At 31.7% G+C, this 19,920-nt stretch overlaps 2 protein-coding genes, 1 long non-coding RNA gene and 2 pseudogenes across 3 annotated transcripts; 4 read left to right on the top strand and 1 right to left on the bottom strand.

The window, feature by feature from the left end:
• The first annotated feature begins 2,283 nt into the window (after positions 1-2,283).
• LOC104737575 (small COPII coat GTPase SAR1A) lies at positions 2,284-3,667 on the top strand. The gene is made up of 3 exons (XM_010457782.3): positions 2,284-2,702; positions 2,897-3,028; positions 3,143-3,667. The coding sequence occupies exons 1-3, from the start codon at positions 2,574-2,576 to the stop codon at positions 3,461-3,463; spliced, it is 582 nt and encodes a 193-aa protein (XP_010456084.1). The 5' UTR covers positions 2,284-2,573; the 3' UTR covers positions 3,464-3,667.
• Positions 3,668-3,693: 26 nt separating this feature from the next.
• Positions 3,694-5,144, bottom strand: LOC104737576 (uncharacterized). Its single transcript, XR_759756.3, has 3 exons — positions 4,719-5,144; positions 4,249-4,326; positions 3,694-4,064 (listed from the first exon to the last, which is right to left on the bottom strand). It is a non-coding gene; the product is annotated as an uncharacterized LOC104737576 (long non-coding RNA).
• Positions 5,145-8,218: 3,074 nt separating this feature from the next.
• LOC147930009 (uncharacterized) lies at positions 8,219-9,277 on the top strand (annotated as a pseudogene).
• A 914-nt stretch (positions 9,278-10,191) lies between these two features.
• LOC104737574 (uncharacterized) lies at positions 10,192-11,156 on the top strand. The gene has a single exon (XM_010457780.3). The coding sequence runs from the start codon at positions 10,294-10,296 to the stop codon at positions 10,927-10,929; it is 636 nt and encodes a 211-aa protein (XP_010456082.1). The 5' UTR covers positions 10,192-10,293; the 3' UTR covers positions 10,930-11,156.
• Positions 11,157-18,712: 7,556 nt separating this feature from the next.
• On the top strand, positions 18,713-19,359 carry LOC147930008 (uncharacterized; annotated as a pseudogene).
• Positions 19,360-19,920: the final 561 nt, after the last annotated feature.

Here is a 19,920-nt window from a genome sequence, read left to right as displayed (position 1 = left end):
CTTTACAAATATTAAATAAAACATATAATTTCGTCATGTTTTATTGTATTAACTAAAAATCGATTTTAAGAAACAAATTGTACAGCTTCTATAATTCAATTATACATCTTTTTAATGGCAACATATGTAAATAAGTACTAAATCAAAGGTAAAAAAAAAAGAAGAGTAACGCTTTTATGAAGATTGACCATACTAGCTATCTATAGACATAGTACGTTTTTTTACTTTCATTATTTTAACAAAACACATATTGAAGATATTGTTAAGGTCAATATCCATTTTTGGATTATAATTCGTCGATGATCCCATGCTCTGATGTTTTCTATCTAAAACGAAGACACAACCATGTATATATATCAAAATATCACAACGACACTAGACAATTATCTCTTCATTTTGTTATAATAATATTAGTTATTATCAGTATTGTTATGTAATTATTATTGTTATTATTATACTGAACAATTATATATCAAAATACCTTTTTTTTTTTTTTATCAAACAGATGATTCATTCACTTCAAAAACCAACAATACAAAGATAGAAGGTCAAAGCCTCAAGGTTTAAAAGGGTTACAAAGAGATTACAAAGAGAGGCTTCCCCAAAACCAAAAACAGAGAGTAATAAAGCATCAAACAATGGTCCATGAGAGCTTTGATACAAGTGCTTGGAAGCCGCTTGGAACATGTGAGATCACGGTTGCTTGATAGAACTTCCACGAGGGACTCGTAGGAAGAAAGGTTAGTCATGGTCATAAGAAACTTTGACGTTAAAAGGAGAATCGTAACCAAGAGTCTCACTGGAGCGAGAAGCATGAGCATTAGCAATGCATTGGCATAGATTCGATGGGCTATAGCAGGAAAGTTATCTCTCCTATGGTGCTTACCAAAGAGATTAAGAAGTCCACGTAGCTGGTTTGCTGGCGAGAGATGGAGAGTAGGATTGGTCTGATGGGCGAGTGGTAAGCCAAGTAGGTTTCGGTTGGTAGAGATGATGCTGAAGGATGGTTGTGTAGCTTCGTCGGATGAGTACAGTAGAGTCCAGGGCAATAGACCAAAGAGTTGCACACCGTCACATTCAGACCATTCTAGGGTAGTAGAAACTAGAGAAAACCAAATATGTATAACAAACCGTAACAGTACAGGTGGGTTCTCTCTCATAAGGCGCCCTTTGCCAAAGAGATTAAGAAATCCACACAAAGCATGTAGCCGGTTTGTCAATGATAAAAACAGAGGAAGCATGGTTTTCTGGGTTGATGGTAGCACAAACATGGTGCGGATTGAGGGTTTTGACTGAGAGCTGGAAACGCTAGATGGGATAGGGTTGAAAAAGCCCTGATAATTCCAGTACTTAGACCCAATAAACACTAGCACAAAGTGAGAAGATTTTAGGTTCCTATCATAGACAAAGTTAATCCAAGACAAGCTAACCAATTGGACTCTCAGTTGCAGTCTTCGGACAACGAGCTCAGCCAATGGAACTAGGCAATGTCTACAAGAGAACATAAGTAAAGATAGAAAAAACCTGGTCTTTGCAGTTTGGGCAGGAAACATTGAGATGCTGGCAAGCCGAGAACAGGAAAAGAGCTCATCCACAGCGAACCAAGGGTTTTTGTAAATGGCCCGAAAGGTATGGGAAAGATGCAAAAAGGGGAAAAAAGAGGGGAAAAAAGACTGAGACATCGATCTAAGAAGATTAAAAAAGCAACAGATGGGAAAAGAGGATGAGATTTCCCGACGCCGGCGAGCCGGAACCCCACCGACGTCAAAGAGTTTTGATTTTAGCGGCGCCTCGATATTTGTGTCTGGGAGAGAACTTCCTGGAACGAACTAAAGTCTAGAAAATTTAAGAGTTATTTAAAAATTTTATATATCAAAATATCATGTCACTATATTAGACGCTGACATTTGTGCTTATCTCCATTTTGTGTTTTGGGACCTTATCCTTTCTACGTTGGATTTTTGTTGGGGGTTTCTATTACTAAAAGGAAACATCTAATTATAAAATTCGCCGACTAATCATTTTTTCTGGTAGATAGATTCTTGTATTATGCACATTATTGATTTGTTCAACTAATTAAAAATAATACTGCTATAACTTTAATTGCGCAGCCAGAAAGTATAAATATTGCATGGTAGAGATTCTTGTCTTTTCTGTTGAAGAATATATCACGAAAAATGTTAGTATTATAAAAAAAAAAAAAAAAAAAAAAAAAAAAAAAAAAAAATTAGATATATCCGTAAAAAATGTACATATAAAACTAATTTTCCTAAATTATAGTTTGTGTTAGATATCTAAATGGGCTTCTAATTGGACGTAAAAAGAGACACAGACGAGATCCATCCATTGTGATTTCGGAAACTACACTGCTTGCCGTTTTTACCTTTTTCAATATCCAGAATCCGAACAGCTTGCCGTTCTTCTTCTCGTCCTTTTACTCGTCTTCTTCCTAAAGCTAAATTAGAAAACCTGAAACTCCCCATCTCTCTCTCGAGATCGAGAATAAATCTTGAGAGTTTTTGTGGTGGTTGGTTGTATGATCTGAGCAGTAAGAGTCGAGTGAGGTCATCATCATGTTCATGGTTGATTGGTTCTATGGCGTACTCGCTTCGTTAGGGTTATGGCAGAAAGAGGCTAAGATCTTGTTTCTAGGACTCGATAATGCTGGTAAAACCACCTTGCTTCACATGTTGAAAGACGAGGTTCGATCTCTCTCTCGCTCGATCCAGTTCTTTGATGTTTGAATTCGTGTTCCTGTATTTTTAAGTAGTAGTTTCTGATTTTGGAGTAGAGATAGCTTTTATACTTGGATCGATTTAGGTAATTGTTGTTATTGACTTATTAAATTGAATCTTTTTAATTCGAATTTTGGTATATAAAAAAAAAATACAAATAGAGATTGGTACAGCATCAGCCGACGCAGCATCCAACCTCTGAAGAACTCAGCATTGGGAAAATCAAGTTCAAGGCTTTTGATTTGGGTGGTCATCAGATTGCTCGCAGGGTTTGGAAAGATTACTATGCTAAGGTTCTTTCTTTTTTTTTTTTTTTTCTGAAATTTCTCTTTTATCTCTTTATGATGGTTTTGTCAATTCTAGTTTTTATGAACCATCATGGGATGATTACTCTGTTTTCTCTGCAGGTCGATGCTGTGGTCTACCTAGTTGATGCTTACGACAAAGAGAGATTTGCAGAATCTAAAAAGGAACTCGACGCCCTTCTCTCGGACGAATCTCTAGCCAAGGTTCCGTTCCTCATCCTAGGAAACAAAATCGACATACCGTATGCTGCATCAGAGGACGAGCTACGTTACCATCTCGGCCTCTCCAACTTCACAACAGGAAAAGGTAAAGTGAATCTAACGGATTCTAATGTTAGGCCATTGGAGGTTTTCATGTGCAGCATCGTTAGGAAAATGGGTTATGGCGAAGGCTTTAAATGGCTCTCTCAATACATCAAGTAAGACTACTAGACTCACTCCCCCACCCCGCCATGCTTATTAAACCTTATTGTCTTTGCCTTTTTTTTTTTTTTTTTTTCAATGTGTTGTAAGAGCATCTTTATCGGAAGATTATAATTTTGAGACTCTTAGAATCTTTTAAGAGTAAATTGTGTACTTTTTAAAACTAAGAACTTTTTGTAGGTGAAATAAAATTATCCCCTCCAATGGTCAATTTCTTAATGAGATTCTTATTTTTGAAAAATATTGTTTTCAAAATAAAAATATTTGAAGTAAAACATAAATGTTTTAAATGTTTACACATTTAAAAGAGAAGGTAAAGATGAGCTTAAACTCATGAAGAGAAAGATCTGAGTTTACTCTTTCATAGATGATAGAATACCTTCATGATCTTGGAACCATCAAGACAGTAACAAGTACGCTTTCCAACAATCTCAGCAGGGAAAGCAACATCTTCGAGCATTGCTTCATGAACAGAGGTTAGAGTCCTGTTACGTGGCCTTTGATTGAACAGCAGCACCTTTCTTGGGAGGACGCATTATCCTTCTGAATGGGACGTAATTAAATCACAACAACTTTGCGGTTGCCAGAGATATCCATGTGCCTGCAATGGGAAATCAAATTATTTTCCCTCTGTATAACAGAATGCAACCATTAAATGAGAAGGGGAAGACACTAAATAGACCAACAAACAAAGCCTAGGAGAAGATGAAAGTTTGTTAACAATGAATAATTCCACAGAGGAGGACAAAATTACAAACAAAGACATAAAAAAATGTATTAGTTACCTGAGCAACTTGCTCCTGGCACTCTGTTGGTTTAACATTCTCTGTTGGTAAACTCAATCACCCAGATACGAATCATTTCTACAAAATTCAGGAATACACATTTTAAAAGTGCATGAACACAAACTGACAAGTAATAGTTTCAACCAAAACTGAAGGCTTTCAATATCAAGAGAACAATCTATCAAGAAGACGTACAAACAAAATTTGTTCGATTCAATCATACTAGTCTGCAGCAAAAGACAATGCTTGATAAACTACAGAGACTTAAAGTATATCTTAACCACAATAAGGCAACGAATCAGAAGACTAATCACAAAAGCTGAATTTTTATGTCACCAGTTTACAAAGCTCTAAGATTTTAGTAGAAAACATCAACATTGCCTCTGAATCAATTTCAAATGTGATCCAAAAATTACTGTTTCTAAATCCCTACTAAACATAAATTGATTCAAAAATAAAGACAAACATACCATGAGAAAGAGATTGGTGATTGAACATCTCCGAATTGGTGAAGGAAAGGCTCCGATTTGGTGCTCTCCGATTTCATCCAACCAAGTCGTCGATTAACTCACCCAAAGTCGCTGTTGAGATCCACCATCGGTGGAGAGGCTGAGCTAACGGCCAAGAACAGACGAAGGGTGACCAAAAATCAAATCAATCTACTCTACTTCCAACAGATCATTGAGAAATCTCAATCAATTACGCAACCTTGGTCGCGAGAGAGAAGAGAAAAAAATGTAATTTTTTTGCTTATATATTAAAGATTACACCCAACAATAATTGAGCACGTCGACGCATTCTTAGGAATTCTTAAACACCTTAGACCTTCTTTATCGGTAGTACTATAGGGGTTGTTAGTGGGGTTTTTAGTGTTTTACAAATAAAAAATAAATCAGAAAGAAAGAAAAAACAAAAGAGATCCTCTTATATAATAGATTCTCTTCGGATGTGAGAGGCTCTACGTGTCTTTGTTTGGTTGGACGAGAGCAAAATAGAAAACAAACTAAAAAAATATGACGCAAGAATTTTTTTTTCTCTCTTTCTCTCTTTCTTTCTTTCTCTCTTTCTCTCTTTGTGTCGCGATCAAATTCTCGATCCGACAAAGGAAGTTCTGCATGAATCGGAGGTTAAAGAATCAATCGAGTGTTGGGTCGGAGGCGATTTGAATCGGCGGAGATCTTATCAGAGGCGACTGTAGGGCATGCGATTTGAATCGTCATGGAGATGGTATCGGAGGCGAATTGAAGGAGAAGGCGATTCAATCGGAAGAGAGTGGATCAATTCGATTGAGAGGGTAAGTTTATTTGATTTTGGATCGCAAATTAGGTAAACTGTTAGGTTTATTTGATTTTGGATCGCAAATTAGGATTTTTGATGTTTGTTCGAGAAATTGGGATCTTCGCGTGTTTGTGTTCCGATTGATAATTGAGGCTTTAAAGGGATTAGGGTAACTTGGTGTGCATGTGTTCCGATTTGGTCTGTTTGTGTTCCGATTAGGTGTGTTCATTTTTTGTGTTTGTGTTTAGTACTTTTTGTTGTTTGTGTTTGTGTTTGTGTACCGATTGATAAGTGATCTTGTGTGTGGTTAAGACATGGTTGTAAAAAAACAAAGTATATTGTTCTTGTTCGATTTAGTATCCACTCCTTGTGATATTCATTGTAATTTGCGTAATTGTGATATATGTCTCTCTTTTGTTTTTGAGGTTAAACGGGCAAAAGTGGATTGATGGATTGAGAAGTATAGAGTGTGCTACCTATTCGGCCATGAAAGAAGGTAATTATCAGTCTATTCTTTCTTTATTTATTTGATGTAAGTTAAAGTATGAGTTGAGTTACTTGTTGTTGTTTGTGTTTGTGTTTAGTACTTGTTGTTTGTGTTTGTGTTTAGTCTAGTTAGTCATTGTTTGTGTTTGTGTTTAGTACTTGTTGTTGTTTGTGTTTGTGTACCGATTGATAAGCTTGTGTTAGTTGGCAGTGATAAATGTGTTTAGTACTTGTTAGTGTAGCTATTAGTCTAGTCAGTCATTGATGTTGTACTTGTTAGTGTGGCTATTAGTCTAGTCAGTCATTGATGTTGTACATTGAAGTTTTGTGTTAGTTGGTTGTGAGATGTTTAATGTGTGGTTGTTGTAGTTTAGGTAAAGTCTTAATTTCACAATTTAAACCAACTAGTTGTAAAAGTAAATAAAACATAAACCTTATAAATTAAAAGACTTCCCCTTCATAGTAAAAAAACAAAACTCAACCAACTAAATGCTTTACCAATCTCTTCATTCTCCTTAAACACAAACTAACAAAGTAGGATATGGATCCAAACGATTACATGAATCCATATCGTCCCACCTCTGGCTATTTGAATCTGTTACAAACTCAACTTGATTTCCAAAACCTCGAATACAGTCCTTCTCTAAGTCCATGTTCCGAACCTTCATCTGAACCTGCATCCCCTCAAGAAAACCGCAAGTCAAGGCATGCATGGTTACCAACTGATGATATCATGCTTGTCTCCGCTTGGCTCAACACAAGCAAGGATCCGATTGCTTCCAACCAGCAAAGACTTGCATCCTTTTGGGGGAGGATTGCGAAATAATTTGCATCCTGTCCGAATGCTGTTGGTCGGCCGAAGCGAGAGGCGAGTCACTGTAAGCAGAGGTGGGGGAGGATCAACGACTTGGTGTGCAAGTTCGTTGGATGTTACGAGGCTGCAACAAGGGAGAAGTCTAGTGGACAGAATGAAGATGATGTGATGAAGTTAGCACATGAGATATTCTTCAATGACCATGTACAGAAGTTTAACTTGGAGCATGCATGGCGAGACTTAAGATACGATCAAAAATAGTGTGCCTCCACTTCTATTAAAAGTAATGGTGTGAAAAGGGGAAGAGTGAGTGTTGAGGCTGCGATTGATGCCGATGAACCATTGTCCCGGCCTACTGGTGTTAAGGCTGCGAAGGGGAAGTAAAAAAAAAGCTCCAAGGCCGAACCGGATGTGGAGGAAGATGGTAAAGCTGACTTGGAGTGTCAGTTGGAGCGTGTGTCGAGGATGTATGAGATGAAGTAGAAGGACTTTGCTTTGAAAGAGAAGGAGTTTGCATTGAAGAAAGAGCATATCAAGCATGTGATGCTTGAAAATCTGATTGCTAAAAAAGATTCACTAACTGAATCTGAAAAAGCTTTTAAGGAGAAGCTAATTGCTGACATGATGTCTTAAGCTTGAATGTTAAAGAATGTTTGATGATTCTTGTGTTTTAAGTATTCGGTTGTTTGATGATTCTTGTGTTTTTTTTTGTAATCGGACAAGTATGTGTAAGTCTGTTTAAGTATGTGTAATCGAATGGTTCTTTTGTTTTGTTTTGTTTTTGTAATTGACCAAGCTAATTAATCTTTTTAAGTTGGTGTAATCGAATGGTTTCTTCTGTTTTTTGTAATCTGACAGGTCGAGAAAGAAGCTCTTGCATGCTCGAGAACAAAACCTTTCATCAGTCCATGAAGCCAAAAATCCATCTCAGGTCTGTGACACACAACAACGCTCTCACATACTATTGTAACAATGGTGTTTGACCACATGTTTTTACAAGCTCTTTTGTATTTTTGTGCTTCTACCACATGTTTTTACAAGTTCTTCTGTATTTTTGTGCTTCTACCACATGTTTGTACAAGTACTTTTGTCATTTTTAACTTCTACCACATATTATTTCCAATGGTTGTGTACCACAAATTTCATGAACTCAAGCAACAACTTTTTCCTATATAATGATCAACGCTTCATAATTATCTGGATTCACAAGCAGTTTCCAATTATTCGCAAAATCTTCTTACTTTACCAATCCAAAGTCAACCACCACCTAAACCAAGAAAAAAGCAAATTCACATTGAAAGAAATCGAGAAGTCGGTCATGACCACTTGTGGAATGATTATTTCAGTGAGGATGCTACTTATCCTCCCAACATTTTCCATCGCCGTTTTAGAATGAACAAGCCATTATTCATTCGTATTGTGGATAAACTCGCAAATGAAGTTCCCTATTTTCAACAAAGAAGAGATGCTTCCGGAAGGTTGGGTCTGTCTACATTGCAAAAGTGTACAACATCAATTCGTATGATGGCATATGGTTCTGCAGCTGATGCGTTTGACGAATACCTCCGACTTTCTGAAACCGTGGCGCTATCATGCTTGGACAATTTTACAGATTCAGTCGTAAATTTATTTGGAGATGAGTACTTGAGAAGACCCACACCAACAGATCTTCAAAGACTACTCGACATTGGCGAGTACCGCGGATTTTCCGGCATGATAGGAAGCATCGATTGTATGCATTGGGAGTGGAAGAATTGTCCCACTGCATGGAAAGGTCAATACACCCGCGGATCTGGAAAGCCCACAATCGTTTTAGAGGCGGTGGCTTCTTATGATCTCTGGATCTGACATGCTTTCTTTGGACTACCATGTACATTAAACGATATCAATATTCTTGACCGATCTCCAGTCTTTGATGATATTTTGCATGGTCGAGCTCCTAAAGTTAAATACAGTGTCAATGGACATGAGTATAAATTAGCTTACTATCTGACGGATGGTATTTATCCATAATGGTCTACTTTTATCCAATCTATTCCACTGCCACAAACTCCAAAAGCTTCTTTATTTGCAAGACAACAAGAAGCTGTGTGTAAAGATGTAGAGCGTGCTTTTGGAGTTTTGCAGACTCGATTTGCCATAGTCAAAAACCCGGCTCTTATTTGGGATAAGGTAAAAATTGGGAAAATAATGAGAGCGTGTATCATACTGCACAATATGATAGTAGAAGACGAACGAGATGAGTACACTCTGTTTGATGAAACTGAATTCACACAAATGGAGTCAAGTAGAGCTTCAGAAGTTGACTACACGCTTCCAACACCCAGACCTTCATGTGTCGTTACTATGCTCAAGAATCGAAAGGATGTCCGTGATCGAGAAAAACAACAACGCTTGCAAGATGATTTGGTTGAGAATATTTGGGCAAAATTTGGAGCAAATCAGTATTAGAATTAGTTATTCTCTTCATTTATGAATTGCACTTCTATTGTAATATGTATTAATGTTTTTATTATGTTTTGTATGTTTGAAAATTAATTAAAATGCAATATTTTCTAATTTTATAAAATCTTAAATGTTTACACATTTATACCACTTCTATTCTATTTAAAAATTTTAAATTTAAAAAATAAGAGACTCAGAATTAGAACCTACCAATAAATGAGAAAATGAGAAAATTTTAACTAAGAGATCATAGGTTCTTATATTCAAAATCAAACAAAATTAATTCATAAAAAAAAATAAAACCCCACTAACAACTCCTCCCTAAGAGCTTACCGATATTGTTGCTCTTAACATAGAGGCTCTTCTTAGTAATATTGTCATTTTTGATTTATTTTTAATCAGATTAAAGTTAAGAAATATGACTAAGAAGTCCCCATAAAGATGGTCTAAGAAAATGTCTTAAAACGTAGTAGCTACTCGTTTGTTTGATCCTTGACTGGTTTGTTTCTTCTAGTGGAATTTGTTAACATTACATGTTTCGCAGTTTATTCTCGATATATATATTATTGAAATAGAAGATGAAAATGTTTTTTTTTTTTTATGTGAAGTTAGTTAACTAACCCCCAATAGAGAAAGAGATGTGTGGTTGACCAGTTTTTTTCACTTTCGTTTCACGCATTAGTCAGTATATAAATAAGAAAAGTTTAAATACGTGTGTAGATGTAGATATAGAGATGTACTAGCAGCTAAAGAGTTTCTCGACCGTTTGATGAAACTTTCAAATGCAATCAAACCATCCGTGAGATTACTCAACAAACCCATCAATTTTTTTTTTTTCTCGTCCATGATCCCACCATTACGCTCTTTGTTTTGTATATGAATAAATTATCATTAAAGTAAAAGATGGAACCGTTTAACGAACTCAATACAAACCAAACCATTTCAAGAGTGTTGTGTGTGTGTGTATATATATTTACATAGACACAAAGACATAGTTATAAGAAGAGCATTCTGATCTGACAATGGGTAACGTTGCCGGTTCTCGGAAGTTGGATGCGGCAGCGATGGCTGCCGGAAAAGTTGTATTATCTGATGGAAGAGTACAAAACTTAGAGGAAGAGACGACGGTGGCTGAGATCATGCTGGAAAATCCGCAACACGTGGTTGTCGAATTTGATCCGTCATCAATATCATTCAACAATCACCACCGCAAAAACAACGACGCTGCAAAAACGGTGAAGAAAAAGCTGGCTCCTTTGCCGGCGGACAAAACACTCGAGCCGGGGAAGATCTATTTGGTGCTCCCCGCCAAAAGAAGCTATAGCGGTGCCACCAAATCATCATCATCGGCAGCGGTGCTGACGTCAGAGGAGTTGCGGAAACTGCTATTTAGCGCCACGGCAATGGTAAGGTCATCGTTTAGCTACTATGAAGGGATTCTCCCTTGGTTTACTACTAGAAGTAATAAGAACATTAATCCCGCCGCTGATGCGGTGGTTGCTGCTACATCGGTTGGAAGGTTAGAGGCGGAGATGGAGGAGGAAGAAAGGCCGGAGTTTTTGAGCAGGCAACTGTCGGGAAGAGGCTGGAAACCAAGCTTGGATCCTATCAAAGAGAAGAAAGCAAAGAAGAAAATGCATCAACGGTTCTTGTTTTAATACGGCGTCGTTTTGTTCATATCATTTTCCAAGTATTTTGTATTTGTGTGTGTGTTTTGCTCTAAAATTGTAAATCGTTTCTATACGTGCGTGCGTGTGTGTCTGTACGCCGGTCACCAGAAACTCACGTGAATCCCAGAAACCTGCTGTTTCGATTGATACTCGTAGTAGTATAGTAGTTAAAGGGGAATAAACTGAAAAATACGCCATCTAATTTGTTTTTTGCCGTTTAATTCTTCTAGTTATTAAATTTCCCAAAAAATACATGGTTTAATTTTCGTTGTCTTTAAAAACCTTCATTTAATTAATAATGGTAGATTCATACTTACGACATAACGACTGTTAACTCTAATGACGGAAATGTTAACAAGGATTAAAATATAATCCCATGTGGTTAATTAGAGGGAACTAAAGACACTGTTGCCCTCTTTTTCTTCCCCCAAATCGATTTCGAGTATTAGAACCCTAGAACCCTAAAAGCGATTTTTCTTCTCAAACTTCAAATCCCGATTTCCTTTGATTGCGATGATAGTTGTTGTTCTGGTTGATTGTGTGGTGTGTTCGTTGCAAGAATCGACTGAGAGATGAGGTATGAAACCGTTGTTAATTTCAATTGTAATGTTTAGGGTTTTAGGGTTCAACTCGAAATCGATTTGGGGGAAGAAGAAGAGGGCAACAATGTCTTTAGTTCCCTCTAATTAACCACATAGGATTATATTTTAATCCTGGTTAATATTTCTGTCATTAGAGTTAACAGTCGTTATGTCGTAAATATGAATCTACTGTTATTAATTAAATAAAAGTTTTTAAAAACAACGAAAATTAAATCACGTATTTTTTGGGAAATTTAATAATTAGAGAAATTAAATAGCCAAAAAAAATTAGATAGCGTATTTTTTGGGTTTTTCCCGTAGTTAATGTCTACTATGCAAAACTCAACTTTTATATTGAGCTCCTCTATATGCCTAAACAAACCTTTAGATGACACCTGTGCTTTTAAAATTGATGTAAACCATTTTGGGCTTTTGGCCCTACTCCCTAGGTGTGTGGTGCTAACTGAAAGTCTGGAGATATACATATCAAATAGAGAGAGCTGAAAAAAAAACACAAAGTAAAAAAAAAATACTATAAAACTATACTATTTCTTTTTATCTATAAACCGATATTTTGACTTGTTAAAGGGTGAAAATTTTGACCCCTTGCATTGGTCGGCTTTCTCACCGACTCTTAGACTAAAGGGTCATTAAAACCTCTATAAATTAATAATATTAGAACTAAAACATTTTATTAATTTATAGTGATATTAATTTATCATAATTATTTTATAGTAAAAATTAATAATTATTAATTTATATGTATATGTTTAATTGTTTAATTTTTTATAATTATGAATTGAGACAATTTTTGCAAAATAAGATTGAAATTTTGGATGTTGTAAATTTTCTGGTATTGGAATTGAATTTGAAATAATTATAAAATATTACTGATAATGAATTACAAATATTATAAACAAATTCATTTATACACATGATATAAATATTCAAACTTATGAATAAGAATATCAATTATCGTATTTTAATAGTCTATCAAACTATCAAAATGTAAATGATGCATATTTAGAAATTGAAAACTTTAAAAAGTTTTAGCTGTTTGATGAAATGTTATAGAATATTTTCTATCATTATAATTTGAAGATACAATATAAAAATTGTTTTATAGATATGAGATTTAAGAAAAACATACTTTATTATATCAGTATATATATATTTACATGATTATTAATTTATGATATTATTGAGACCATATTTTACATGGGGATTTCAAAAAAAATATTATCTTATTATCTTATCGAATTTTGTTAGTTTTTACACTGTTCCGACTTGGAGACTAACAAAATTTATTAATTTATAGTGTTTATTAATTTATAAAGTATTAATTTACAGAGGTTTTACTGTACTAGTTTAATTTCTGTCCAAATACTTCACTGATATCCATAAAAATCTAATTATGGAAATTATAAAGGTGATGCATGTTGCTTTTTCTTGTTGATTAAAAAGATCTAGAAAGTTGACAAAAAAAAAAAAAGATCTAGAAAAAAACTTCAGACGTGTGTGTGTGTAGATGATATACTTTGCATAAAGCAATGTATATGAACAGGGCAAAGTATCGGTAGAAAAGAAATTTTCCAAAGAATCGGTAAAAGGGTTAATGACATGCAAGTTAAAGTCGGGCAAACTAAAACAGGATAAAATTGTGGTACAAAGTTAAATATGTGAATGCAAGTTATTTATTTACTATATATGTGAGACGAAACTTTTGTTTATAATCAGGTCCGGCTCAACAAACATTTTAGCGAATATAAGATCAGACCCATAGAGTCAGGGACTGTTTATATATAGTAATCGAATGAAACTTTAAAAGCAATATTTGATGCATAAGAAATAAGTATCAAAATTTGATGTTGGTAATGGTACGTATAAAAAGAGAGATTTAAAAAGGGAAAAGTTACTAAAAGAAAATTTATTTGTTTATTTAAGTCTAAATACTCGATGAGAGTTGGTTAGAAGAAACAATAGGATCAAAAATTTTGAGTAAATAAGGCATAAAGATAATCAAGCTTCCATCCTTCGGCATAAAGTTATCTTCCTTCATTTTTTCATCGACACCTGAAAATGTCTTCAAGTTTCAGGGTAATTAATTTCAACTCTCTCTCAAATACTTTAGTTGTGGCTTTTGACTGCTCCATTTGATTTTTCCTAGACTTTTTTTACTCTCATACATATCTATTCATCAGCATATGTGAAATTGTTTACTTTCATTACTTCGCCATTCTTCGGTTTCATATTCGTTTCCTAAAAATGGGTTTTTAGTGTTTAATCTTTTCGGCTTTTAATTATGGGTTTGATCCAAACAAACTATATGCCATGGGCTGTCATGTAAATTTGTTTCCTCTCGTTCAATTGAAGTTGAAAACTTCTATACAAAAATATATATGTACGAAACTTAGTGAATAAAAGTTCACTATTTAACTTAAAACATAAGTATTTACATAAAGGAGACATTATTTCAATGTAATATATAATCATCACTCATGTATAATTAAAATTTTAAAACACTCTTAACTATTCAATGTTATGAATTTGCTACAGTAGGTGCACAAAAAAAAAACTTGTTATAAGTTATAACATATCAAAATTATCAAAGCTAAATCCAGTAACGAATGTTATTATTATGAATAATAAGTTTATATATGTTGACATTTAAGATAATACTTTCTCCAATTCAAATTAGTTGTCGTTTTAGATTGTTCCACACAAATTAAGAAAATAGATCGTACCCTTGTTGGACTATTAGATTCCAAAGTATTTAACATTTTAATTGTTTAATGAGAGATACATAAAGTAATTTCTACTAAAAATGATATTAGAAAACGAAAACGACAATTAAAATAAAACTAAAAATAATTATAAAATGATAACTATTTTGAAAAGAGAAAATACAGTAAAACCTCTATAAATTAATAACGTTGGGACTATCAAAGTTTATTAATTTATAGAGGTTTTATTTTATTGATAAATTAATAATTATTAATTTATATAGAGATTTTCTTAATATGGTAATTTTTAAAAAAGTATTTAAAAAATAAAATTTAAATGTTATAAATAATATTTTTATATGATCAATTACAAAAAAATAATAATTATCATGTTTTTAAGAGAAAACTAATAATTATTTACAACGGATTTTCAAAAATATATATTTTATTATATTATCAAATTGTGTCCAAACTTACTCTGGTATAGTTTGGGACGAGAGAAATTTATTATATTATAAATTATGTGAGTTTATGTTGTAAATTATGTGAGTTTATGTTGTAAGAAACTAGTCATTATCAAATGATCGAAGGATTCACATTTCAAGTCCATGTGACGCATGCCCAAAAATCTTTTTCTATGAATGAGTTACAGGTAATTCATCTACATTATTCTATTATTAGGTATAGGTTTTGATTGTTTTGATGCTTTTGCAGTTGTATTCTTGTTTACATTATAATGTTTTAATGCTATTTTAGTTAACGATATATATATATATATATATATATTTTAAATCACAATTTTTTATTAAAAATTCTAAACACGAATGTAATTAAAAATTCAATTGTGTTTTGTCTTTTCCAAGTATAATTTATAAAATACTAGATATATAAGGGCTTGCACGATGTGCGGGTTTTAAAATTGTTAAATAAAAGAAATCTTAAACTCTAAACAATTATTTTAAAATATTAAAAAAAATATTTCTGAAGTAAATATATTAATAATTTTAGTTAGAGAAAAAATCATATTTGTATTTACCTTCATACACTTATTTTATTTTTTTATATTTTAAATATATTATAACAATTATTACAATAATCTAAAGCTAAATTATACTCCACCAAAACTTTTACCAAATACTCATCATGACAAATATTATTATTGTAAATTTTCAAGAACATTTCACAACTTATTACAAAATATTTTACATGCTAAGAATTCATCAAAACAACATATAATTAATAATCACATACAATTTTATTATATGTTTTACCATTAAAAATATGCTCTTACACCTAAAATTATTGTATTGTTAAGTATGCTCTTTATCACCACCTAAAATGTCTTTTAAACAAATTAAACAAATTTTATGTTACTATACTTTCATTTTGGCATAATTATAGTTCTTATAATTATTAAAATTGTTTTGTGACATAATTTTTTAAACCATGAATTTTTTTTTACTCCAAAGATATTTTGGATGAACAACTGGTGAAAATTATTAACTCGAATACAATAATTTTATGACCAACCCAATAAAAGTTTTTTATTGAAAAATTCAAAGAAAGGTAACATAACGTAATATTTGTTCCAAAAAAGAAAAGGTAATATAACATAATAAAAATAAAATTTGAAAATTATAATCATGATGCCATATATAAGTCTTAAATAATTCAGACATACAAAATAAAAACTTCATAAACAATCCAAAACATGACATATGTCAGATCAGATTGGTGCTGTGGAGTTGGCGAATATCAGATTTTATTGTTGGGTGCTAGATGTCTTCGTCGAAGCTCTTCCCTGCTTCATGCAGAATTGGAGGCTCTACTTTGAGCAATGGAGTGTCTCCTCGCTAATGTTATTCTTTGACATAATTTATGTTATTCTTTTTAGATTTGTTATTCCCTATTTATTGATTAACAATAATATACATGTTTAATGAATTCTTTTTTTGTTTATACATGTCAAAATCTAATTAAAAAAACACGTATAATATAATTAGCGTACAATGAAAAATATATTAGTTCGTTAATTTTTCTTATTGATTTAGGCATTTTTTTTAGATATAATAAACATGTAAATTTTATGTAGATTTAATGCTATTATCTTAATTAGTTGTTCTAAAAACTATTAATTTTTGACACATGTCAACATCTTATCAGTATATTTGACACATGTCATGATCCTGTTAATGACTAAATTTCAAAACTCAACTTTATATAATAATATATATTAGGATTCAACAAAATAAGAAAATAAGAAAAATTAAACAAAGTAGAAAGCAATGTTTACCTTCCCATTAAAATAGTAGAAAGTAGTATAAAGTTTTGATTTAAGAAAATTTTACCTTACCATTAAAATATATTCACAATTAAACAAAGTTGAAAGCAATGTTTTTGATTATATAGAAGTGAGTACAAAATTTAGAATTAATAATTAGAAGTATATTTTCCTTAATTTTTTTTCTCTATTTTTTTTTAATAATTAATCACTTCAAATGAAAAATAAGTAAATAATATTATAATTTCAAATTTTATGAAATATATATATATAATCTCCTTATAGTTATTTTAAAAAACTTTGTTTTTTTCTAAATTCTGAAATTTTTTCTAATTATATTTTTACTTTATTAATATTTTTTGAAACAAAATATTTTCTTTTTGTTGTAATCAAATTCTTCCTATTAAATATTTACACATGTCAAAATTTCAGATTGATAACTTAACACATGTCAAAATCTTGTTAATGACTAACTTTCAAAACCCAACTTTATATAATAAGATCTATTTTCAAATATAATAACAATATATGAATGTATAACATATAAATAAAATTTAAAAACACACAATAATATTTATGAGAATATTTATAGTATGATTTGTCATTTGAAAGATGACTTTGAGATCAAGCACAACGTCAACGTAGTTCATCATAAACTATCGTGGTTTTTTTTCTGATTCTGTGTGGATTTGAATACTCACTCTAGCATGTATAGCTTTGAAATATATTTTTTCTTACTTTCACATTTAAGTTTATAAGCTTTTCAAATTTGTGAAGTTACAGTTTGATACTCAGCTTACATAGTTTGTATTATATTTAGCAAATACTATTTAGGATTTAAAGGTGAGGGAGTATTTTACAAATATTACATCTACTCTTTAATTTTCATGATTTTTGTTTATTTCTCTACAGTTATATTTATTATTATCTGTAATAGTGTATGTCTTGTATTTCATATCGGCCTATTGAAAACAAGATGGATCATATATATTAGTGATATTTATATATGTATTGCATATGTAGACAAATAATACTTTTGTACGGTTGAAGTTCAAGTTTTAATGTCCTAAATTATATATAAATTTAGTTTTTGTTGATGTATTTATTCTAGGATTATGGAATCAAAATACATCCAAATTGTCACATTCTTGTAGATTTAAACAAAATTGAGACCTAAGTTAAAGTATTTAAGTCAAAATTGTATTTTTAGCTCCATCAGTTGGAGAAAAACAAAAATTGTTTTTTTATATCCAAATTCAGTTGAGAGAAAACAAAAAAACGTGTTAACATTAATTAAGTTGAGAAATACAAAGACAGAATGGTCATACAAAATGTCGAAATGAGATTAGCAAGCTCGCCCATTCTATTATATATATCAAAAATGTGACAATTTGATTTTTCTCCAATGAGATTAGCAAGCTCGCCCATTCTTCATATTTTTCAACTTTTTTTATGTTAACTTTTTTTTTCTTTTGTTTGCTTAAGCTCGGAGGTAATACAACTTTGATTTTAAATAACTATAAAAATGAAGAGTTTTAAAATTAAGTATATTTTCTTGTGAGATATGAATATTAAACTAAATGAAGAATACATTTATCGGATATATTGAAATTATGAAGAATTATGAATATTAACCCAAAATATAATAGGTTTAAAATAAATGAATAATTTTCAGTAATTGTTAAATTAATGTTTAGAAATTTAATTGTTCTTGTTTTAAGTGGCTTAGATATTATGTCATATGTGACTGAGATTTATGTCATAGCTGGCATAATTTTTGCTAATTCTTATTTTGGAAATAAGCTATATGAGTCAAAATTTCATCATGAATAATTTGATAATTTTTTGATAAAAATATACATATTTCTAAATATGTGAATTTCAGAATTTTCTAAATAATTTTAACAATATATATTTCCTATAAATGTAATGATAGAACATTGACTCATATATATTTCCTATAGATGTAACGATAGAACTTTGTAAGTAGTCAAGAAAAAAGTAGTAGTCAAAGATTAAGTGGATTACATATTTGACTAACTTCTTGAAACTGAATATTTGTCAATTATGACATAAATTCTCAGTCAATTATGATCTCTAAATCAGTATAAAGGTCTAATTTCCAAATATTAATCTGATAAGAAATTTGACCAATTTTCATGCAGTTTTTTACTAACATTTTTCAACCTATAAAAAACTCAGTCGCATAGGAAAAAATAAAAATATTCCTTGGCTAACGGAAAAAAGCACAGACAATTAAAGAAAATTCCTTCTTTTTGTGATTAAACTTTTTTTTTTACTCTAACATGAGTTCAAGAAAATCCAATGGAAAACAAAAAAATTAACATGAAAAGGGTAAAAAAATATGAAAATTGGGTGGTTACATTCTCAAAAAGCCAAAATGGGATTGATGTTGCGAAGCCGTGTCTTAACGGCGAGGGCTCCTCTTCAACCTCGTTGATGCAACGATCGAACATAGATGTTCAACATAAAGCAAAGATGGAAGAACTCTACAAAGTCTACAACAGTCTTCTAGAGAAGGTTGATGCTGAGAAAAAGAAAAGGATGACCATGGCAAAGGCGGTCAAAGAGGATAGCGACGCTTGGTGGGAAGTCGATCCAATGACTGTTAAGGATGAAGAAGTCTTTAAGCAGTTGCTGGAGAAATATCAGGACCTCAACAAGAAACTGGGTGAGGAGATTGTTGCAAGAAACCATAAAGAAAATTTACCGTAGATTTTAAATAGTGGATCATTTGTTTCATTCAAAATCCCTAAATTTTATGTACTTTCAAATTTTAAAGAAATATCACATTATCATTTTCATTAGTTCGAAAAAGATAAATTATTTTCCGTATCTTATTGTATGAATATTTACTCTTTTCTAAAATCTCTTATTTCTAAATCAATTGCTAAAGTGGAAGAGATGATTGAGTAACAATTTCTTTCAGAGTTGTTAATATGTTTTGTTAAATATTTTATCAATGATGGTTAACGAATCGTTAAAGAACAATGCCTATATTTATCTATGAGATAACTGCATGCTAGCTATATTACTTACGCTCATAACAATGATTTAAATAGAGTTTCGTATTATTTATTTATTATAGATCTATATTAACATTTTTGAAGTATATTTTTGTAATCTACCTTTTTAGTTGTACTTAATTACAAAGTTAATCCCTAAATAATTTCACAAAATACAATTATAACTAGGTAACAACCTGCACTATGTGCGAATAAATCTATGCAGATAAAAGTAGTGTTAGGAGTAAAGTTATGTTAGGAGTAAAGTTATTATAGAGGATCTAAATTTTGTTTGTATAAAAACCAAATATATAACCTGTGAGATTATGTTTAGATCAAACTACTATGTATCAACTAAATATATAATC

The sequence above is a fragment of the Camelina sativa genome, chromosome 13 (assembly GCF_030686135.1).
Source record: "Camelina sativa cultivar CO46 ecotype springtype chromosome 13, ASM3068613v1".
Taxonomy (NCBI): domain Eukaryota; kingdom Viridiplantae; phylum Streptophyta; class Magnoliopsida; order Brassicales; family Brassicaceae; genus Camelina; species Camelina sativa.
This window is presented reverse-complemented; position numbering and strand designations above follow the sequence as displayed.